Raw genomic sequence first — 23,285 nt, forward strand, 5'->3', positions numbered from 1 at the left:
GTAAGAGTTAGTTTAGCGCATTATCCTCTAGCTGCGGTTGATGCAGGACGGCGCGTGACATCACCACGTCAGCCCACTAATTAGAAACACCTGCGCCATATATGGACAAGCAGCAGAGGAAGGGCTGGCCTCACCTGTGCTCGTGCTCACTCGCTTTCAAACGAGCGGTCCCTTTATTAGTAACCTCATAAAACATCATGGCATCTTGTCAGCTGTACGGTTGAACGCGTCAGTCCTGTGAGCTCGCCGTGCGCGCGTCCTTGGGTTGTTTTTTATTGTCTTGTCTTGGGGTCAGTCGGAGTGATATCAGCATGAGAGCAGTGTCCTTAAGGCGGCCGATCCTCATACTGGGGGGGATGGGGCTCGTCCTGTTCGTGAGCATGTTTCTAAGGAATGGATATGAGCATGCAGCAGAGGCTGGCAAAGAGGTGGGCACACCGCGGATGGTCCGGAGTTTTTCTGACCTGGAGACAAGTATCAACAATCTCTGTGAGTTCGCACAAACAGTAGACTTTGTCCTGAAGTGGGTGCAGTCATATAAGTTATAGGCCTATGTAGACTAATCTAATGTGTTTAGTGTAAATCATCAGGATGAAGAAATGGAAATACTGTGTGCTTGATTTAACTTCTGTGACTTTTCGAAAGGTAGGTGGAGGGATTCATGTGTGTTCACTGCACAAGTTCCTCCATGGTCATATCACCTGCATGTCTGCAGACAAAAATATATGAAAAGCATATCAACAGTGTATTTGTTTAGAGGGGAGAAGCTGTCCAAAGTGTTTTTGAATATTGGTTGAATGGCTTCAAATGCAAGTTTTCTTGAAGTTTGCTGTCTATTAGTGATATGAGGTCAGATTTAAACAGAACTGAATTAGGACTCATTAAATTGAACATCTCTCTTCAGTCTTCCCCTGTCTCTACATATGGTTTATGTTTTTTCTATTGTATATTGTGATGTATTTTTACTTATTTAGTCTTTTTATCTGAACCCTGTTGCTCTCTGTGCTGCTGCGGAGCCTACTTTCCCTCAAGGTATCAATAACATGTTATTTTTATCAGTTCTGTCTACCAAAGAAAATCTCAGTCGACTGAAATTCTACCTATTCTGCAACCAATCCATTGGTCAGTGGTAAAAAACAATTAGAAGGTTATCTCTAAATTAACTAAATTGTCCACAGGTCTTTTTCAGCAGTGAAGGAGAAATGAAAACTGCTGGCAACATAGCAGGGAATTTTTTTTGTTACATTTTTAAAATACATTCTGGAACATTGAATAAAATAAATTATAAATTATTGAATAAATTAAATATGTACTTCAAATACTGTTCTTTATAACTTTCCAGATTAATCATTGGAATTACTGTGATGTTAAAAAAGATTAAGTTGTTAGTAATTAGTATAGAGTAGTAAGAGTACTTTACAAGTGCTTTCATTAAACATTTATTGACAAGAGTTGCAAAAATAGTTATTACTTTTGTTTATGTTAACAGCGGTGCAATTTAACTAAGTACATTTACTTTACCACTGTACTAAAGAACAGTTTTGAGGTACTATACTTGAGTATGTTCCCTGTTGTGTTACTACTCTGTCCTTTCTCCCTACGTGCTTTGGCCTTCCCGTCATCCAGAGCAAGGAGCATAGCAAGTACTGTAACTCGTGCTGACATTTTTCCTTCCACGGATATTCCGTGTCATAGCAACCACACCCAGCCAAAGCCTTTCAGCCTCCAAAACACAAGAACTCCCAGCTGTGTGCTTTCAGAAAAGCACCTGGCTGGGAATAAACATTTTGGTGAACAGGCGGCCTTGTGAAAGTAACACTAGTGACTGTCCAACTAATGAGAATTGGTCAAACAAGAGCAGATCGACCAGCTGACCAGAAGGTGTCAGCTCTCATTTTTCAGTAGAATCAACCAAGGGAATATTCATCCCAGGGAAAATGCTTTCTTTTGATTTAGAAATCATTTAGTCTAGTATTTTCTGCAAAAGTGATCATGCCTCCAGCTCATTCTGCTCTCTCCCTGTCATCCTTTTCTCAAGACAATGTCATCAAAGTTTTTGAGCAAAAGCAGGACACCATGCAGAAAATGCTCGAAGAAGACAGAGACAGATGGAGGAAAGCTGCAGAGGTCAAACAGCCCCCCGTCAAAGAGCAACCTGAAGCAAAGATCGAGGACCAGAAGGAGGCCCTTGTAGAGAAAAAGTCAAAGAAACTGTTCCCTGACTCTGCCCTGTTCAAGGAGTGGGGGGAAAACCTGTCAGAGGATGACCAAAGAGAGGCACAGGGTTTGTTTGAGAAGTACGGATACAACGTGTTTCTCAGCGATCGCCTTCCTCTAGACCGAGCTCTCCCAGATACGAGGGATCCAAGGTATGACACATTTTGCCACAATGTCAGACCTGTCATCCTACTTCATACAAGAGCAAAGGTTAAACAAACAGCCCTTATAGATTACACCCAATTCACTGTTTACCAATTATCCATCACCTTTCCGTTGACATGGTTGGCCTTTGATAAAGCATTTACACAGCTCAGCCTACTGATGGTTTGAGAAATCCCTCTGTTTCTAAATAGGTGTTTGAAAAAGACGTACCCAAAGGACCTGCCAACTGTCGGAGTGGTCCTGATCTACCTGAATGAGGCCCTGTCTATCCTCAAAAGAGCTCTGCGCAGCATCATCGACCGCACCCCTAAAGACCTGCTGAAGGAGATAATATTGGTGGATGACAATAGCTCTAACGGTTGGTTGGCTGCAAATGGATGAGATTATTTTGCAAACACATATGTGATAAACAAAAGTTAATCCATTGTTTAGGCTGTAGGTTACACTAATTACTTTGAGGAAGGACGGGCTTATGACATGTTTCATATTGATGCCACTGCTGCTCATGTTCCTATATCAAGGTTTTATTCAGATGCTTTCGGATACTGTTGCTCTCTAATCTATGGTGTTACACATTCTGGGCATTATTTTATAATTGTAATTTACATTTGTTTATACATTTACATACATTTATACATTGTTATAGCTACTTTTCTCAGATGTCTTGTAAATCTCCCAGAATGCATTTTGTCAAATTAACACTCAGCCTTAAAGCAACAGTAAGAAAAGAAATTTGGAGAAATAGACATGTTCGCTTTCTTGCCAAGAGTTAGATGAGAAGACTGAAACCACTCTTATATATCTGTAAGGTAAAATACGAAGCTACGGCTAGCAGTTGGTTAGCTTAGTTTAGCATAAAGACTGGAAACAGCTTGCCTGTCTGTGTCCAAAAGTAAAAAATAATTTTAAAAAATCTGCCAAATATCTAAAGCTCACTAATTAAAGCTACAGTTGGTAGCTTTAATGAAAATAACTTTTTGCTATATTTGCTGAAACTGTCACTATTCTGACAGTACGTGAGAGAGATGGTCTAGATAGAGAAAGTCATGTCCCTCCTCCACTTCCTGCGTATCCTAATGGCATTCACTAGAATGAATTGCGATGCACCAAAAGCATCCAATCTGAGCTGAGGAGTCTCTCATGTTAAATGTCAAACCAGGCAGCCCTGATCAAATATGAATCAAGACTCTGTTAAGTCATTGTTTATTTCATGCTCAAATGTTTACAGAAACCACCATGTTGGATACAGCTTACAGGAGTACCAAGCACCACTGACCGCCCAGACAAACCTTGTCATTTTACAACTAAACAGTCCACTAAAATATGTCTCTGAAAACATTTGAGTTGAGAAAAAGGGCAATGCAGTAACAGAATCTCTTTAACATGTTATATCTTGTTTGTTTAATCTGTAAAAACAATTTGTTGGTCACGTGCTGGAAACTGTAATGACAGGAATTCAGGATATTAGAGCTCGAGCACATAACCCCAAGTGAAACCACAATTTGTCGTTTTTATACTTATTGTATGCATTTAACAAACAAGATATAATGTGTTCGTTACTGAGCGTTAGCGTGTCTTTAAGATGGACTTTGTGATCTTTTGGTCTGAGCCGAGATGGCTGATTGTAACTTCTTTTACAGTCTTAAGATAAGATAAACCAATATTGTCCCTACTGAGTTACCTATGTGTTTTGCTAAACTAGATATTGTTTTTGTAAGTTTTCTTTTTTGTAAAGGGGGGGGACACTGGGGCTGGAATCAAACCCTGGACATTGCAGGAATGTGGCATGTGCAATAACAACTTGTCTGTCTACCAAGGTGTTCCTGTAATTTTATATTTATTTTTTATATATTTTATATTTATATGTTTATATTTCCCAAAAGGCTGAACTATTCCTTCAAGAGCACACAAACCCCAGTATAGCGTAACACAGTGGCCCTGCACTGAGTCATTATTAAGGCTGAAAATAGTAGTGGTGTGGCTCTGGATTGCAATATACTCAATAGGGTGAACAAAAATGAGAAACAACAAACTCAGTATGTCATCACTAATTACAGCTTCAAATTAGACAGTCACAACATAAATGTCTTTTAATTTGAGCATGTGTTGTTTGATGTTCCCTCCATATTCTCAAGTCTGCTTTGCATTCTGGGTAATCAGTGTGGAAACTGGTATCCCTGCCTCATCTAGACTTGCTATGATTAAAAACAATCCCACCTGATCTCCCCTGAGCTCAAAACATATGTACACATTCTCCTCTCAATTCAGAGGACCTGAAGGGGGACCTTGACGCGTACGTGAAGTCGCTTGAGCAGCAGAACCCAAGTGTCCGTATTATAAGAGTGAGGCACAGTGAGCAGCAAGGCCTTGCATACGCCAGGGCCTCTGGGTGGAGGGCAGCTTCTGCTGACGTGGTGGCCATCCTGGACGCGCACATCGAAGTCCATGAGCAGTGGTAAGAATGAGATAAATATATATTTTATACCATGGGTTATGTATCACAGTTTCACTGGTATTGTGTAATATTTGTAGTGGAAGTCTTAAACATTATATATTAGATGCCGCTGCGCTAACTTGTCTTCTGAATCAACCTTAATTTTTTTTTCAAATTAAATCTTATATTGAAATTCACATAAATTCTCTGAAATTTTTAGCATATCTACACAGTAAATAAACATAACACAGGAAAGCATGGAGTACTGAACATGCCTACTGGGCACAGGCTCAGGGGCCAAAGGTATCAGGGCTCCCCAGCTGGCCATCACCTGCAAAATTTTACTCAAATGAGTATGTCATGACCAGGTAGAGGCTCATAATTACAACAAAGACACACATGCAGACTGCAAAGAGATGCAAAGGAACCGCTAAAAGACACAAAATGACTACAAAGGAACAAAAAGCAACCAAAAGAAAGACACTAAAGCCTTGTTTGCACCAAGCAGTACAGTACTGTTCAGTTCGGGGCGCTTTTTTCCGTTTCCACTGTGAAAAGTTGTGGATGGTACCAATGGAACTGTTCTGTACCGTCCCCATTTTTGGTCACCCCTCTGTTGGAGAACCTAGCACACAGATCTGGTACTAAAAGGTGGAGCTGTGAACACTGCAGTCTGTCGATTGGTCAATAGTGAACAGTCGCTCTGCTCAGGGCTGAGTTGTGGCTGTTTTTGAAGCTTCTTGCAGCAGCTGGAGGCTGGGGAAAAAATAATTTAATTCAGTGAGGACAACTACCAGCGACTTTTAAGGTGGAACGTTAACTTGTAATGTTAGTTAATGCATGAGTTGACAACGTGTCAGCACATCTGAAATACCACTGTGACAACTTTGACCAATCCATTAGTTTCTATGTGACATATACGTTTAGTAATGATTGGATCTTCAAGCGTTTATACATATTGATATCAACCATGTTATGTGATCTGCACTCGGAGAAAAATAAGTGATGTGGAGCATCGTTCCTGTGGGATCCAGCAACACAAAACCCACAAATACCCCATGGAGAGAGACTCTCACTGCAGCCTGTTTTGATTTGTTCTGAAGATGTTGGCGTGCAGTCTCGTTCTGTGGACGATAAACAAGTTGCAGACTGATGAGTGACAACAACCCCGCCCACATTTAAGAGTTCTGTTTGCAGGGGAAACGCTAGGGTATAGGTACCATGTTTGAAGGATTGCGAGTGTTTGATGGAAGAGAGACACACACAGAACTATCTCAGAGACACAAAACGACTACAAAGAGATGGGAAAATGACCAGAAAAAGACACAAAATTACCTCAAACTGGCACAAAAGACAGAGACATAAACCAACAAGCCCAAAAACAAGGCAAAGCTACCACAAAGCCTTTGTTTTGCTCCTGTGTAGGACAGGTTGTAGGGCCTTTTGCATATCTTTGTAACCTTCTAGTCACAGACTCAGTGCAATAGTATGGCAAGCTGATTTTGCAGTGTGTGACCTGCCTCTACTTCCTTTTCCTCACACAGGGCTGAACCCCTGCTGACACAGATCAAAGCTGACCGAACTGTGGTAACGTCCCCTGTGTTTGACAGAGTCAACTTTGACGACCTCAAGGTCATTCGCTATGGTCCAGCAGCACACGCCTTCGACTGGGCTTTGTGGTGCATGTATGAGGGTTTTTTGGATGACTATTACAAACTCAAAGACGACTCGTTGCCTGGAAAGTAAGTTAAAGTGAAGTGTGTTGTTCTGATTTACATTGTGTCAAACAAATAGAACACCATAGCTGGCATAGAGGCATTCTTGATCATCTATGAGCTTTACTTTCATTATACTGCTGATGTACTCTGTACAATATGTTTTAAATTATACAGTAGTAACAGTTCTCTTCTTTCACTTCAGGAGTCCATCTGTCATGGGGATTCTAGTTGCTGATAGGAAGTTTTTAGGAGAAATTGGAGTCCTTGATGAAGGAATGAAAGTGTACGGCGGAGAAAACGTTGAGCTGGGAATTCGTGTAAGCATCACCCGTCTTAAATCGTATCTTACACCTGACAATGCAGTCCCAGGTCAGATGCTGGCTTCAGTATAACTGTTCACACCCATGGATGTCTTAAGAGCCCTGGATACAGCATTGAAAGCAGTATCTCGTTTAGTCCTATTGCTCTGTGGCACATGAAGCTAATAAAGCTCTATTTCCGCAGTGTGAAATTACCATGATGATCGGGGCTGCTTCCGCATCATTCAGCCCATAGAGCAGGTACACTAGACCTACTACTACTTTCAGTTTAGCACTCCGCGAACTTGAATGGCAATAAAATAATTTAATTGTGTGGTTCTTATAGATTTTCCAAATGTTATCCGACTGAATTGAATCCCAATGGTGAAAGGATACATTTCGTGGGGGTTATGATCCTCAAACAAATGTATCCACTGATTTACAGACGTCTTTTTCCCAGTATAAGTCTATGGGAAAAAATCTTTTTGGGTCTAGTGGCATCACTTAACAATCTCGGGAGTTGTAATTTCACTGTTAAGCCATTACAAAACTTGACTTCAAAGCCTGGTTCACTTCCTGGGAGCCTGGTCCTACCTCTCATTCATCGAGACAGAGGATAAAATGATTTCTGCCGTAGGTAATAGCTTTCCATAGTTGTAAAATCCTGTCCCGTAGTATTATAAACAGCTGTGCAGTGTTTGTGTCTGATAAGCCTCCTACATGGATTACTCAAATGACCCTCCCTTGATATACCACTCATGTCTTTATGGTAAACATGTGGCTACACTACAGCTAGCATACACTTAGCTTACTTAGCATACTGGAAACAGCCGGCGTAGCTCTGTCAAAAGGCAACAAATTCCACAAGTTCAAGTAGCACCTCTAAACTTAGCAAAATTAACATGTTATATGTATTCTTCTCAGTGTGTGCATAAATTAAGCAGAAAAATGTGGTTTTACAGAGGGTCCTAGGGAAAGATGGGATCCTACAGACATTGTGTCACACATGTACACGTGTAAGACAGCTTCACACAAATGTCTAATAAGACTAATTCAAGATGGCACCCCTGGTGCGGACGCCTGTTACAGCAGGTCCTGCTCACCGCTGAGCCTTTTTCAATCACAGCTGTTTGCTGTTTTTTGCACATACAATCACTTGCACTAGATATGCTCTCTTTAATCCACTGCTTATTTTTATTCACTGCTCATTATTATTCATTTGTCATCATTATTATTATGATTATTATTATTATTTATTTATTTATTTGTCGCTGTTTCTTGTATTTTTTTTGTACTTTATTTGCATGCCCAGTTTTTAAGTTTAAATTTTGAAATCTTTAATCGGACTCTTTCCCCTTGACTGCTGTAACACTGGAATTTCTCAATTGTGGGATCAATAAAGGTGTATCTCATCTTATCTTGTGTTATAAAAAAAAGATAAAGTGATGACATTTTATATCCAAAAGGTCAAAGGTAAAGTTCACTGTGACGTTATAATATTTTGCAAAAAAACACTTTTCTAGCCATGACTCAACATCGTAACTCAACATTTGGGCAGAGACTGAATTGGTGACCCTAATCTTGGGTGTCCACCTTGAAACTGTGTTGATTGTACAGATCCTATGTGCTGCTGGGTTGAAGATGTGTGTGTGTGTGTGAAGCATCCACATTTTTAAAATGGTTGCTTCAAATATTGAGGTTGCTGCAGAGAAGCTTTGTCTTACAGTCGTTACATGAGTCTGAACAGAAATAGGTGTATACTGTAACTTGACAGGTTTGCAGAGGCATACAACTGCAAGCCGGGAATTCCATTTATTCATGCTTTGCACTCACACAGTTCCTCATTGGGAGTGATCAATGGTTAACTTTTTTATACTAAGCAATAAAAAAGTTATTATTTTTGCCACTATAGGTGTGGACATGTGGAGGCAGTATTGAAGTAGTTCCATGCTCTAAGATCGCCCACATTGAAAGAGCCCACAAGCCCTACATGCCTGACCTGGCCCCAGCCATGAAGAGAAACGCCCTGAGGGTAGCAGAAATCTGGATGGATGAATACAAACATAACATCAACTTGGCTTGGAACTTGCCATTTGAGGTAATTTAAATGTAGTTAAGGACAACAAAAACGATGCCCCTTTTTCTGTATACTGCATATCTCTACACACAGGATGCAGGACGAACATCCAAGGGCCTGTAATTAAAAGCTTTTCTAATGAGTCGATATTTGTGAGTATGTACAATATCATGAACAAATCATGCTATATTCTCTGCAGAATCACGGAATTGACATTGGGGATGTTTCCGAGAGGAAGAAACTCAGGGAGAGGTTAAAGTGTAAACCTTTCAAATGGTACCTGGAAAATGTGTATCCCAAGTTGGATCCCTGGGACGACCTACTTGGCTATGGTGGTGTAAGTTTAGTTTTATCTATTGCTTTTGATATGTGGTAAAGGCAGTACAGCAGGGCGTGTGTGTGTGCAACATGTGCAGCCACATTAAATGGTGTTTTAATGATTAACTCCTACATGCCATGGTGTTGGACGCATTTCACTGGGTTTGATAAAACTCCTTTGCTTACAGATGAAGAATCTTGATGCTGACATGTGCATAGACCAAGGCCCAGTGCCAGGTCACACACCCATTGCCTATCACTGCTATTACTACGGACCTCAAGTAAGTAAAGCAACTTAAAGTGATTATCAAGATGAATGTTGGTTAGCTGTCCAATCTGCCTGCTGCTTAACCTTTTTTTTTTAACATATATATATTTTTAGTACACTTACTATCGCTCAGCCGGTGAGCTGTATATCGGCGGCTTGAAGTCCCACAAATACAATGACAACCGGTGTTTAACGGACATTGGGCAAAAAGAAACGGAGCCTGGCCTTTACAACTGCAGAGAGGCTATGCAGAAAGGAATGGGGATTTACTGGGACTTCACACAGGTACTACAAGACAAACTATAATTTAAGTGATAAAGCAAATTATATGACAATAATTTGTATTATAAAATATTGACTGTGGATATCTTACGATGACAGATTGAGCGCCTTAACAATTATTCTCTTTTCCAGGGCAAAGAACTGAAGAACAGACAGACAAAAAGATGTCTGGAGATTATAAACGGCAAGCTTCTAATACAGGAATGCTCTGGCCAAAGATGGGAGATCCAAAACATAATCAAAGCCTTTTAGTGTGTGTGTGTGTGTGTGTGTGTGTGTGTGTGTGTGTGTGTGTGTGTGTGTGTGTGTGTGTGTGTGTGTGTGTGTGTGGCGGGGGGCAGGCAACAGGAAATGCACGTCTGTGCTTATAGGTCAGTGGATGATATCACCTGAATGAAGTCAATGAAATGTGACGATGACTCTTGTAATTATTATTTATTTGTAGGCTCTCGTTTTGGCTTGAAAAAGGTGCATAATTCGTAAATTTGCTCATCTTATGAATCGACCTGAAGGCTGCATGTGATAATTATTTGAACTATGTATTAAATTGTAATTTTATCATTTTTCGAATTGGCCATACATACACATAAATTGAAGCATTAAAATTGTCAAAAAATACCATGGTTTTCGATGTACATGAGCAAAACAGAAAGTTGAGCAAATCCCATATTATTGTGGTTCTATTCCTTTCATGCTTCATGATCCAAATGTATGATTATGATCATTAGTCTGTCTGTTTCTACTGTGGTGATCAGATAAAATGTGTGACTTGTCAGGTTTTGTTACCATGGATACAAAGTCACTCTTGTTCTCAGATACAAAGAAGTTTCATGGAGTTAATGCTGTGATGAGCATGACTCTGGCTGGTGATGCACCAGCAGTTCACCAGTGTGTCTTTAGTACAGGTTTTCTGTGGAAAAGATCATTCCTGGGAGCACATTAATGCACCACATCTTACCTCAGGCTGCTTATAAAGAAAACGCCACCATTTCACACCTTAGAGATGCAAGTTAATCCTTTTCCCGCCCTCAATTATTCCACTCAAGGACATCAAATATATTCTGTCCAAGCACTAAAGCTAAGCAAATCTTTGGATTTTCTTGGGATTAAATTTGGAGTGTAGCAACAAATATTTCCTTAATCATAAAACAGACACTTTTAGTCAGATGCAATTGTTTTCGTTGTATTCTGATGAAATGTAATTTTCAGATTTTAGCGCTATAACAATTTGCCAACTCTTACAAATGCTACAGCTGGAAGCATTTTTATGCAGTTGGGTGAATATGAGGTTTGAAGCAAGTTTTTCATGTGTTACAGACACAAACCACAAGGCGAGGGAAAAGTAAATGAAGTAAAGGGCAACGAAGGTGTAAACATAGTGGAATAAGAAAATAATGAACAGGTTCATCAATGAGTAAACATCAGTGTGCATGCATAGAGTCGGGTTCAACAGTAAAGAGGTAGTGCAGTTCATGGGGCTGTGGGTTGTGCTGAACTGGATAACCAACTCTCCCTTTACAAAGACTCCTTTGTGGATGTACAGTGTTGTCTGTTTGTCTTTTTGTCTTAACCTTTGTAATTCTAAGAACTTCTGTAAGAGTCAACAGTTAAAGTAACTGACTGTTGATTAGCACTGGCCATTCACTTTTAAATATATCCTTTGTCCTGTTTTGTTATGTAAATTACAGCAGACATCTGACTGAATGGTTGTTGTTGGGCAACTGACAGACATATTGTAAAAAAAAAAAAAACAGCTGTCTTGAGGTATGCAGTTAAAAAATAACATGCAATTGTTACTCTAATTATGTTAGTTGTGGTTGGGTGTGTTAATAATGTCCTGGTGTCAGTGGAAAACTAAGGTCCCACTTGTGTAAAACTGATGGCACCTTTGAATGTAACTGTATTAATTATTTTGAGTGTATAAGTGATCTTGGTGTTTTGTTAAGACTGCAACGTGTTGTAATTTCATTTCATTTATTTCCTTTTGACCCCTCCCCGGGGTATAAGTGACAGACAAAAATAACATTTACAAATCAGAGCAGGTGGCAACCAATGCACAACAAAATAAGTAGAATTTGTGTACATACGTACAAGTCAAAGCAAATCATGAGAAACTATTCAGGATTTTCTTTAAAAGTTTCATCAAATTTGACAAGACTTTTACTTTTTGAGATGACATTAACTTTTGAAACTTATAAATATTTGGATTTGCTCTATAGAACTGTCTGACCAACTCTCTTCTCTCTTTGTCAAAAAAGGAACACACAAGTACATAATGATATTCATCTCCTCGATTGCCAGTCAAACAAAGAGTACATTGCCAAGGGACATTTTCACAGTCATACCTGCACTCAGAGATCGGTAACTTATGATTTCCACACCTAAACTTAGACAAACAAATCCTTTCTGCAGGTCTTAACATAATCAAATAAGGTTCAATGATGATAATCTACAGCCTTAATCTCTCCTGGAGAACTTTACCTCTAGTGTCAAAGAAAGCGGCCGGTCACTATATTTGGGAGTTGGGTTATGGATTTGCAGATGGGGGAGGCCAACAAAGTTTTGTGTGGTTGTGCTGAGACAAAGGCTTATGCTTACAATTTTTTATCATAATTTGGAAATAAAATGTTTATAAAACTGGTTGATGTTTAAATTTATAGTTCTAGCCTATCAGCTCTAAAAGCTGCAGCTCAACATACCTGCTTAACTCAATTGTATGTTTGTGTTCATTGAAAGTGAAGAGATACTCCCAAAGATCTTCCTAGAAGGGTTCACTGTCACCACCAACATACTTTCAGAGACTGAAGAATCATTTACTCTGCACAGACTGTCATATGGAGGATCTAGTTTTCCTTCTGGGCACAGACAGGAGGCTGATCAGCAGGTTATAATAAACTAACCTTTCAATCAGTGAGCTGTCCTGTGACATTAGAAACTGCATGATTTTATTAAGTCATACAATGTGTGTGATCATCTTTGTTGGGGGACATAAAACAACCAGCACCATCTTTTCCAACAGCTTTTAAAGAAGCCAGATGACTGAGGACGAATGGCTGTATGCAGAAGAATCTTAATAACTGATCAGATGAGAAATCTTCAAGATACATGCTACAGCTGACCGCTTTATAAATACGACCTGGTGTAGTGCTGTTATGGAAGAACTGAAGGCATTTTGTCAGAGGCTCAGGCTGTTCCCAGGAAATATGTGGAACATAGTCCTTTTTGTTATTCTTCAAGCCAATACTGGGGCTAAAGGAGCCACTTAACTCAAGAGTTTGTCCCTGGTAAAATCTATCTATCTGGAAAATAAAAAATAATATATGCACTGTCACTTAAATATTCACTTGACTGTGATAATACAAGAAAGTTCAGGGGTTTACTAGAATCAAATAGTCTAAAGTCTGGAGCCTGACCAACACATCAGCATGGCTGATAATATCAACCAAATTCAACTTAATACAGATACACTGATGTCTGCAATTTTGTCTGACAGTAAGTACCAAGTTGCACTACAGACATGCCAAAGATATGCTTCAGGTAACCTACAGACCTTGTTGCTTTTGTTATCATAGTCATAGATCATTAACAACCAAATTTCCTCAGTCTTTTACAATATGTGTGCTAATGCTCGGTATGGAAAGTATGAAAACTCAAGACTAATTTGGCAAAAAGATCTAAATTGTAACACTGAGGGGCATGCATGGAAAGATGTAATAAATACAAGATAGTATTTTTGATGTCAACGGTAAATTTATACACAAGATCTTTTGAACATACTATTTTGTACAAATAAGACATCATAAAATGATACAGAACAACTTATGTTGGAAGTGTAACGTAGAGGCAGGTACCTCCTTACATTCATTGTGGGAATGTTCTTTGGTTTCTCTGTTCTGGAAAGAGGTTATTGGAAAATTGGATGAATGGCTTAATAAAAATCCCTACCAGAATCTCCCCAATTTTGTCTTCTAAGAGACAGATGAGAGTTAGCACCAGGAATATCTCAAGCAGAATTTGGTTTGGCACTTACAGGCTTCATTACTGCAGCTAAAATATTCCTCATCACTGGAAGAGCATGAGTCAACCAGACTTTTCTGACTGTGTTTAACTGGTTATGCTGTCTTTGAATTGATGACAGCTGGGTTAAATGATAACAAAGGAAATTTTTTTTTACCAAGATGTAAAGGGAGGAGGACGTTTTATTTAACGTCCTTAAGTTGGGGATATGTGGGAATGGGACACTCAAATGATGATGCACTTTGCTATGTTTATGTGCTGAGACATATAGATAAATATACTGTATATTTACTTTTATGTATCTGTATTTCTTTTAACAATGTTCTATTGTTTATATTTAAGTGTTTTAATTGCATTTAAATAAAAACTTAAATGACAACTTGAAAAATTTGAAAATGTGAGCTATTATTTAAGTTATTCTCTCAGATTATACCTCTGCTCAGGTTGAAGGTTAAGCCAAAATATTAAATAACTAGTGTGAGTGTACTTTGGATTTACAGGGCTTTCAATCGTGCTTATGATGTGTTAAAGTTTAGTAAAGCGCATCAATGAGTACAGTCAGCCATCATGTGACTGCAGCAGGTGTCTCCATTTACACCGGAAAAAGCCGACAAGTTACGAACGCTCACGAACTCTGGTTCCTTAGCAACCAGTGTGTTTAACTCATCGCCGTGGGACTGGAGTGCGTTTCAAGTTTAACACCGCACACTTTACTTACTAATTTGAAGCCAAAATGATTAACATTGACTTACTGTCAGACCGTGTCGCTAAGGCGAGTCTGCAGAGGCGTCGTAACAAAGAGACTGAAAGACGAGAGAGGATTTTTAACGACAAAGAGAGGACGATAGGGGTAAGCTAACATGTGTATCGGTGTGCCGTTAATGCTAACTACATGATGCTAACTCGTAATGTACTGTCATAAACCGGCTTTTAACTGTGCTGTCATGCCCGTTGTGTCTTTTAAAGGTTGACAAGGAAGCATTAAACATGCAAATGAAAGAAAGGGAGAAAAGAGAAAGGGCTGAAAAAGATGAACAAAAAACTTATGGTGAGTTAAACGTCCTTTACTAATGCTTAATGATTTTGCCAGCGAGTATGGTGTCCTGGAGGGGACAATTTATCACAGCGAATATAACCTATAATGTCCTTTCACTCACTGATAGAAAGCAGAAGCTAATCATAATCATCCATACAGATATTACTGCCACTACTTAGTGTTTTATGATATTATTAGACAGTCATAATTTATATTGAAGTGCATTGTGATATGTGTCTCTTTCCATACAGATGCTGATATGCTCCATAACAGCAAAGTAGCTTGCCTCCTCCACAACAGACAAGAGAAGGAGAAGCGTGTAATGGAAAAGGCCATTGTAAACTTCCGGCATCAGTACCAGCAGCCTTGGACTCAGCGGGAGTTTGACCTGAACGATCCAGACCGCTGTAGGAAAACAGACCCAGGTGACGCACAGATGATCCTTCCTGGCCTGGTGGGCGAGGACCCGGGCAGTGAGAGCAGGCGGCAGAGACAGAGGGAGCAGCTCAGAGAGTGGCTCGTCCAGCAGCAGAGCGAGAGAGCAGCAGAAAGACAACAACAAAAGCTGGAGGGTAGGTTTGACTGATCCCATACAGGATACAGATAATCAGTTTACACACACACACTTCATGTTCTTCTTTTACTGTTCTTTAGAGGAGCAATATGACCAAAGCAGAGAAGACATGGACAGCAAAGCTCTGCAGCTTCAGAGTATTGAGATGGAGAGGAGAAAAGCAGCAACTATAGCCACTAAAGAGTACAATCTGGCCATGGTAGGTCACAACTTCTAATTAAAACTGAACAGCGTTTATTTCGCTGAGATTTTAATTTTAAAAGACATTGAAATGGAATCTGAAGTGCAGTAATGACACTTTCTGTCACCCTCACCTTTTTGCTGGGTCTGCATGGGCCAAGATTGAAGAGAAGCGTCGTCAGGAAGGAGAACAGATGACAAGTGCAGATGTCGAGCCCACCCTGGGCATGGTGGGAGTGCCCGGTCTTTGTCCCAGCAGTGATAGGAGAACCCCTCCGGAGAGTCTGCAGCAGGTCGTCCAGTTCCAGAAACATCAGATAGAGGAGAGAAAGGTAAAACAGGAACAAAATGACACTGAAAACACACACTCTTTTTTGATCATTTAAAAAGCTGTTCACTGATCATCTGTCTGTTATCTGTGCATCTGTAGAGGATAGAACTAGAGAAAAAGCAAGAAGAGGAGCAATATGATCGCGTCCGCCTGGCCTCAGCTCGCACAGCTCTGCTGATAGAGCGGCAGCAGGCGAGACTGAACAAGCAGCTGAGACGACACCTGGACAGCACCAACGTCAAGCTGGCCGAGACACACAAACAGCAGTCAGTAGCTTTACTCACTCACACAGTATATCCAAGCACATGAAAAACTACTGTCTCACTCTGTGTGTGTCTGACCTGGTGTCATTTTAAGAAAGCCCGACATTGAGAGAGGAGGCATCGACAACAGCTTCTTCTCCAAATTCAACACCTGCAGCAGATGATGGATGGATGGACGACTGGCTCATTACAGTGGATAATTATAGATAATGGTGCTACACGAGAAGAACACTGAATAAACTGAAGCACACAGTAAATCAACAGCTGTCTTTAATCATGTGAAATTTAAATTCAGCAGTTCACAACATTCAAATTTGCCTGGATGATGCTGTTCACATGACTGATAGTCTGCTTCTGAGTTATTTCTTCTTAGGGAGTGTTTTCTCATAGATTACATAAAATGTGTGTACTTGAGCAAAAGCTCAGATGTGCCATTTTCTATATACATGCTGAAAATCCAAAAAATGACATTAAGGTAAAAGTCCTGTTAAAGTATGTAAAAAAAATAAAATATACAGTCTTTCAAGCCCACAGGATTCAACAGCGTTTTTAACAAGCCATATAAAACACTCTTACAAAACACAAGCAACCACAAACACACTTCAAAGAGAAATCAAACAACATTTAGCACCTCAACTAGTTAACAATGCTGTCTGGCACTGTTACCGTCCCCAAAAACAAAGGCAACATGTCCCCTTAAAGTGCAAATACATCAAAAACTCTTAATGAGAACAGACGAAACAAAATGTCTTTGAAAATATTTCATGTGCGTAGTTCAGGTAATCCCCCTAAATTTTATGAGACATACAGCATATCAGGCCTGTTTCAATATGTCCAGTTTATTCCCTGTGAATAGCTGACTCCACCTTGTGGCAGTGTGGAACAATTGGCGTTTTCACGGCAGATGTGAAGTGGTGAATGTAGGGAAAGCTAAGGGACAAATCGATTCTTAGATGCATTGCAGTTCTCTCTTGAAAGATTCTTGATGCAAAAAAGTAAATAATCAGAAATTTAAAAAGCCAATTCTCAGTCAACATTAAGTTCACCTGTATTAATTTTGGAAGACCAGGTTGTACGTTCCTAACAGCTGAACAAAGTGGATGGTGAAATGTAATGGACATAAATGTGTGTTGTGTTTACGTTCTAAGCTGGGCTGTTTCTTCAGTTTTGGTAAGGATCACTAAGTGTGAGCAACCACAATTAGATACAGACCGACTGGCACTTCCTGGTTTAAAAACTTAAAGTCGTTGCCATTAGTTACTACCTTTATAATAATAACAGCTAATGGAAGTAAATCCATCAGTTTATATCACTTACGGCTCGTTACAAATATGCTGCACTTTAAGAGTATCAAGTAGTCACAGAGCGAGAAAAAAATCATGTATAGAAATAAACAGATGCATCGATTATCATTTTAAAATCACATCGTACTGCTCTGAATCAGTATTAAATCCTAACGTGCCCACCCCTTGGAAAAGCACAGGTGTTACTTAAAACACTAGGATATTCAGTCATCATTTCCGTCATTATCCCACGTCAAATTGTGACAATATCTGACCCCAAACTAGCTCTGCTGTCTCGTATTTCCTGCTACCACAATCCTGCTCACCTGCCCAGCACTGTTTTCCACATTTTACATTCACATTTATACATTACAAGGCGGTCCTTTCTCAAAGGAAGCATCAAGGCATTTCAAGATTGCCCTATGGACAATCCCAGTTTCTATCTAAAAAACATTCTCAGAGACAAACTTATCCCATCTCCTCTGCCACAGATCCAGGGCTTTGTCCTGTTGCTTTGGAGTCAATGAACTGTACCTGAAAGACACGCAGGGAGATGTCAGTGAGCCGTCTGCTCAGGCATGTGAGCACTTACACATTTCCTGTCATCTCAGCTGACACCCACCTAATAGAGTTTATGGCCAGCTGTTTGAGGGAGCCTACATGGGAGCTAATCCCACCAAAGCCCACAAAAGCTTCATAGAAGTCATAAGAGAGTCCAGTGGCACCGAACACGGCAGGGTCATCAGAGCTGATGACCAATGGGTGGTTCTCTAACATCAGTGCAGCTGCTGGGTGGTTTCGCATATCATCTACTAGCTTCATCACCTGAACGTGGATAAGAAAGGAGATATCTGTTAATAAGATGTCGGATCAATTCAATTACAGCCATGTTGTCTCGTAGGATTTTAAGTATTCTTATTGCACAGTATGGTTCACTGGATGATTGTGTACCTGGTTGGAAATGGGACACACTTCCAGAGCCACCCCTTGCTTTCTGGATAGGTCTTTGGCCACTGGGTGTCGGAGCAGAGCAAAGCCATGGCCAATACGGGAGGTGTTAAACAAGAGAGCATCCAACAGGTTCTGGTCCACCTCCGTACCCTCCAGATCTATGTGTAGTAGAGAGAAATCAAATGCATGTTATTTGGGGATTTTTTTTTTTTTAAACATGAAGTGTGGTGGTTCTAAAATTACTAATTTATTCCTTTCCCTAAATTTCCATTCAAACAAAAAAACAGCTCATAATGATAAAAATGTGGGAAAACACAGTAGGATGGACTGACAGTGAAGTCCAGGCTTTACTGTAAGGCACAGAAGTCACGCTGCCATACCAACCACCAGCTGGCGTACTTCACTTAAGTGTTTCTATTGGTGATGCAAATATGAATAGCAAAAAAAAGCCCTTGAAGGTGTGTAGTTCTCGGGGAACCTATCCAGTGGGCAGTTCCTCTCATGGAGTCCCCAGAACAGAGCGCTTCTGTCTGAAAATGCCTAACGTCAACAGTGTGAAAATACATGTAATTCTTTTTTCATTTCACTAAAAAGGTGGCCATGGTAATCCTCACAAACTACACTTCCCCTCTGAGTGATAAATACAACATTCAAACACTACACCTGATTTTGTTCTTTGCTAAGAACTATGTTTATCTTTGATGAGATAAGTTTAATAATTCCCCAACAATCCTGTAGAAGCCTGTTTGTTCTTAGAATTTGCACAATAGTTAGACATTAATATAAGTTATTGTCACGCTTCAGATCTTACAGTATTTTACACACAAGGCACGAGCATCCAGACACACACTGTGTAACACTGTAGCTGTATGAACAGGATGCTTATGAACTCACTGGTCTCTCCAGCATGGAAAAAGAAAGGAAGCGCCACCCCTCTCTCTGCTGGCAGTGACAAGGCATCTCTAAAGTACCACAGGGGTCTGCCACTGTCCTCGCGGCCCACCTGTACACAGAGAGAAAAAGTGAATACCCTTTTCAACAAACAGAGACGCCATGCTATTATATTAAACATGTTTAAGTAATATTTGCCTTCACTGATTCAAAACTGTTGCCAGAGCTTACATTTTTACTGCTTGTATTCTAAGTGAAACTAAAAATCAAACTGTCAGTACAAACACTTCCCACTCAGTGTTATGCGTGCAATGACTGCTGCGTCTCACCAGGTCAAAACCAGCCATGATATCTGGGAAGTCTTTCTGGAGCTTCATAGCCTTCTCCACAGTTCTGGCCATCACAGATGCATTTACTCCTCTGAAGCACACAGTACGGTGTGAGATCAATGATCATATCAACATCCTCTCATGTGTGCTAGTGAGCCAGTAAGCCATTGAGACTGATAAGTAAGATCTATGGAAAGGGAAGTCACCTATGGATTGTGAAGATGATTCTTGCTCCAAAGAAGTCTGGGTGGTCTGCTACGAACTGTTTGGTGACTTCCTGGTAGGTCTTCAGAGTCCAGGCTGTGTCATGAGTGCTGCCATCCAACTCATATATCTGAGTACCACAAAAAAACAACTTCTATATAATTGTGTTAAATTAACAGACAAATGAATGCACTGACATACTAGGCAAGACATTAGTGTACCTCTGGGAGTAAAGCTCGCAGCTCCAGGTACATGACGTTGTCCACATAGAACTCGGTGAGACCTTGGTAGTAATAGTCTCTGAACACAGGAGCGTATGTCACCAGTCCCCACAGTGCAAGGAAGGCCTCCTCAAACTTAGCCCATATCACATCCTGACTGGGGTACACCGTTTCTGGATCCTGATCAGTGACAAGCGTCATGTTGGCCCTTATGCTGAGGGTGTGAATATGAAGACACGGTTGTGATCAGATGATCTGCGTCGCTTTGGGTCCATTTACCATCGTGCTGAGAGCGTTTATTTCTTAACATTTCTATATAGGAGACCTTGAACTTTCTGGAAACCACTACTTTCTTAACATTGTGATTCACTCTTGGGTTTCTCTTTAAGGAGTTAATAATATAATTTTACAGGACCTTTAAATACACACTGTAACATGTTAAACCTAGCTCCAAATCAATCTGCCATCCTGCTCATCAGGAACTCACCTGTTATCGAGATCTGTGACATTGATCATCTTGGCCCTGAGGTGTTCCAGCAGGGTCCAGGCAGAGCACTGTGGCAGAGCTTTGGGCTCTTTGGACGAGAAGATGAATCTGATGGACTTGTTGTCGGTGACGCACATGTAGCAGTGGGGACGATAGGTCACGTTCTTCACAAGCCACTCCACGTCTACCATGGCCAAGTCATGGATATGGAGAGCTCCACCTGAAATAATGAATTACAGAATTATAAGGAAATAAAGAACGGAGATATGTAGTACAAGTCTGATTCAGTGTTTATTAAAAACAGATCAGGTTAATCTGTGATTTTCAGGAGATTAGGAGTGAAAAATGGTTTGTAGACATATGGTATACACCAAAACTACGAACTTATTGTCTCATAAAGAATAGCTACAGTGTGGAGCCTTATGTGAAGTATACTCTAAACAAAAGACAAAAGATCCCTGAGTGCACAGTTGCATTCAGGAACGATACCATTAACCTCAGAGACTGGAAGGTTTAACACCACCACAGACAAGGACAGAAGTTGAGAATGATTTCTTGTTTTACTGTCCTGAATATGAAGACATAAGGAATGTATTTTTCAGACTGAACATACCTTTAGGCATCTTCTGGAGCAGGCTGAAGATGGGACTGGCCTTTATGAGGTCCTTCGCTTTGAAGAAGTGCAAAGCAGGAGGAAATTCTGCTCTCACCATCTCCTCCTGCTTCATCTTAAACAGGACAGCGTCCAGCCGCTTCTCTGCATCAGTCAACACCACCTGCCCACCTGTCTGCATGGAGGCCTCCAGCTTTATGAGGGCCTCTCTCAGCCTGGGGTCTGGGATGGACAGGACACTGGTCAAGTGGTACAAGAAGAGCAGACAGGCCACAGCTGCGTGGGGGCGCTGTAGTAAAACTGCCATGGTCCTGAGAGTGTGTGGAGCTGTGAGAGAAAAACATTAACAGCGATAAAGTGACACCAACCTCACAGAGAAGTTAAGAAAGCCTGTTTCAGGAACCGAAAGCAGCTGGTCTGTGCAAGCTGAGGTAAAAAATGAACTTTAAATTTCCAACGTCGGCAGGAATAAAGAAAGAAATGACGAGGTGTCTGCTCCTCTGCATCATTTCCACCATGTTTACATGTTAAACAGACTTTTATTACAAGTCCATAACTAACAATACATGACAAGAACATTAACGCACATCTTCAAGTGAATGACTCGTGTGCAAAACTGTAGGAAAATGAACTAACAAGGTTTTTTTTTTAACTCTTGCAGCTCAGTGTGCTAATCTGAGAAGGGGCAAGTCTGACTTGTTTTGTTTTCAATAGGCTCAACAGACATCGACACATGAAAACCAGTAAACGTTACATTACCTTAATTTAATCTCAGCCGTGTACAGTCGTGTGAAATGTAAAATGTTGTCCCTAAACACAATTGGTAGCTCTGCTGGTGCCCCGACAGCTTAGAGTCACTAAAAAAAACAAGAGGACCACGGTGAAACCTACTCGAAGTTGACAGCTTGAAATACGCGTATGCCTTTCTCAAATAACTTCCTTTATTACAGCAGCGTCACACAAATAAACAAGCTAGCAAACAAAAGGAGCTAAAGCTACGATGGGGTCCATACGCATGAAAATCAGTTGAAAATTCAGCGAGTTATTGTATTTTACTTGTGCATACAGCTCCGTCCTCAATAGATGTGAATGCACTGTGGAGGCGAAGCGAGACCCATCCAAGATGGCGGCCGGCGAGGACGCGCTCAGGCAGTCGATGCGGCGTCTATGTATATATGTCTGTGGTGGGGTCTGTCTGTTGATATGTTTGGAGTGTTTTTCCCGTGTTCCGCCTGTCACATAAACCATCCTCTAAGCCCCGCTCTGATTGGCTGAAATTTAACCTTGATAATCATGTGATTGGTGGAGGATAGCTATATAAACACCAATCGGCAAACCACAGATTAGGGAATAAATGTCCAAATAATGTTGGTTTATCATGGAGATGAATATGTCTCAACGTTATTTGTGTGAACAGATTTACAGTCCGTGTGTTAATGTTTAATTTGTAAATATAAAACACCATCCACAAATACAAAAAAGATTTGTAAACTCAAAAAACTGTTGTGCAAAAATTAAACACAAATTCCACAAAGTATCTGTTAATATATTTAATTAATTTACAAATGAATGAAAAGCATTTGTGAATATCTCCCTAACATTTACAACTATAGATAGATATTTGTGAGTCCAGCTTTTATTTTTTTAATCTCAATTCTTGCAGATTTGCATTTAAGGAACAGTCTTTATTATTATTATTATTATTATTATTATTATTATTATCATCATCATCATCATCATTATATGTAGTATTAGTGGAATTTGTGTATTCGTAGATCTGTTTTATATGTGCATATTTTTTGAGTTAACAAATCTTTTTGTAATAATGAAAATTGTTTTACATTTACAAATTACACATTTACACATGGATTGTTATCTGCTCACAGAAATAATATTGAGACAAATTTATCTCCACAGTTTATGGATTGTTTTCGTTTTTGAAATACATGTTTATCAGATTATACAAACTGTAAAATTACTGAGCTTTGGCAATGATTTTCATTAAAAAAATGAATAAAATGAAATAAATAATTTGAATAGAAAACATGTATCAACTAACTAATGATTTAGCATGTTTCCATTTTCAAACATGCACAAATATTAAACCAAAAAAAAACTAGATAAAGC

The 23,285-nt window shown here is 40.0% G+C and overlaps 3 protein-coding genes across 5 annotated transcripts; 2 read left to right on the forward strand and 1 right to left on the reverse strand.

Moving 5' to 3' along the window:
• Positions 1–87: 87 nt before the first annotated feature.
• On the forward strand, positions 88–12,501 carry LOC125887324 (probable polypeptide N-acetylgalactosaminyltransferase 8). Its single transcript, XM_049574032.1, has 11 exons — positions 88–489; positions 2,039–2,369; positions 2,574–2,740; positions 4,651–4,837; positions 6,361–6,558; positions 6,737–6,851; positions 8,746–8,931; positions 9,110–9,247; positions 9,417–9,509; positions 9,611–9,781; positions 9,911–12,501. The coding sequence occupies exons 1-11, from the start codon at positions 312–314 to the stop codon at positions 10,028–10,030; spliced, it is 1,884 nt and encodes a 627-aa protein (XP_049429989.1). The 5' UTR covers positions 88–311; the 3' UTR covers positions 10,031–12,501.
• Positions 12,502–14,198: 1,697 nt separating this feature from the next.
• ribc2 (RIB43A domain with coiled-coils 2) lies at positions 14,199–16,690 on the forward strand. The gene is made up of 7 exons (XM_049574037.1): positions 14,199–14,645; positions 14,762–14,843; positions 15,083–15,403; positions 15,486–15,604; positions 15,747–15,917; positions 16,016–16,182; positions 16,274–16,690. The coding sequence occupies exons 1-7, from the start codon at positions 14,529–14,531 to the stop codon at positions 16,341–16,343; spliced, it is 1,047 nt and encodes a 348-aa protein (XP_049429994.1). The 5' UTR covers positions 14,199–14,528; the 3' UTR covers positions 16,344–16,690.
• ada2a (adenosine deaminase 2a) lies at positions 16,433–22,373 on the reverse strand. 3 transcript variants are annotated; one of them, XM_049574034.1, is made up of 11 exons: positions 22,215–22,372; positions 21,918–22,015; positions 21,159–21,485; positions 20,546–20,765; positions 20,059–20,272; positions 19,840–19,967; positions 19,634–19,724; positions 19,308–19,416; positions 18,414–18,571; positions 18,085–18,287; positions 16,433–17,996 (listed from the first exon to the last, which is right to left on the reverse strand). In XM_049574034.1, the coding sequence occupies exons 3-11, from the start codon at positions 21,463–21,465 to the stop codon at positions 17,906–17,908; spliced, it is 1,521 nt and encodes a 506-aa protein (XP_049429991.1). In that variant the 5' UTR covers positions 21,466–21,485; positions 21,918–22,015; positions 22,215–22,372; the 3' UTR covers positions 16,433–17,905. The 3 variants fall into 3 exon arrangements, with proteins under 3 accessions (XP_049429991.1, XP_049429992.1, XP_049429993.1); XM_049574035.1 differs by having other exon boundaries at positions 22,225–22,363; XM_049574036.1 differs by lacking the exon at positions 21,918–22,015 and having other exon boundaries at positions 22,215–22,373.
• Between the last annotated feature and the right edge of the window lie 912 nt (positions 22,374–23,285).

This window comes from Epinephelus fuscoguttatus, linkage group LG4 (genome assembly GCF_011397635.1).
Source record: "Epinephelus fuscoguttatus linkage group LG4, E.fuscoguttatus.final_Chr_v1".
NCBI lineage: Eukaryota > Metazoa > Chordata > Actinopteri > Perciformes > Serranidae > Epinephelus > Epinephelus fuscoguttatus.

What these genes read in the sequence shown, in the direction of transcription:
- LOC125887324 (XM_049574032.1), top strand. Translation starts at nt 312, where the DNA reads ATGAGAGCAGTGTCCTTAAGGCGGCCGATCCTCATACTGGGGGGGATG. An exon ending in CCAGATACGAGGGATCCAAG is followed by an intron (nt 2,370 to 2,573) that starts GTATGACACATT and finishes GTTTCTAAATAG; the next exon opens with GTGTTTGAAAAAGACGTACC. An exon ending in GACGACTCGTTGCCTGGAAA is followed by an intron (nt 6,559 to 6,736) that starts GTAAGTTAAAGT and finishes CTTTCACTTCAG; the next exon opens with GAGTCCATCTGTCATGGGGA.
- ribc2 (XM_049574037.1), top strand. Translation starts at nt 14,529, where the DNA reads ATGATTAACATTGACTTACTGTCAGACCGTGTCGCTAAGGCGAGTCTG. An exon ending in AGATGAACAAAAAACTTATG is followed by an intron (nt 14,844 to 15,082) that starts GTGAGTTAAACG and finishes CTTTCCATACAG; the next exon opens with ATGCTGATATGCTCCATAAC. An exon ending in ACAACAACAAAAGCTGGAGG is followed by an intron (nt 15,404 to 15,485) that starts GTAGGTTTGACT and finishes ACTGTTCTTTAG; the next exon opens with AGGAGCAATATGACCAAAGC.
- ada2a (XM_049574036.1), bottom strand. Translation starts at nt 21,465, where the DNA reads ATGGCAGTTTTACTACAGCGCCCCCACGCAGCTGTGGCCTGTCTGCTC. An exon ending in TTTCCATGCTGGAGAGACCA is followed by an intron (nt 18,572 to 19,307) that starts GTGAGTTCATAA and finishes TACTACACATAG; the next exon opens with ATCTGGAGGGTACGGAGGTG. An exon ending in CTGGCCATAAACTCTATTAG is followed by an intron (nt 17,997 to 18,084) that starts GTGGGTGTCAGC and finishes CGTGTCTTTCAG; the next exon opens with GTACAGTTCATTGACTCCAA.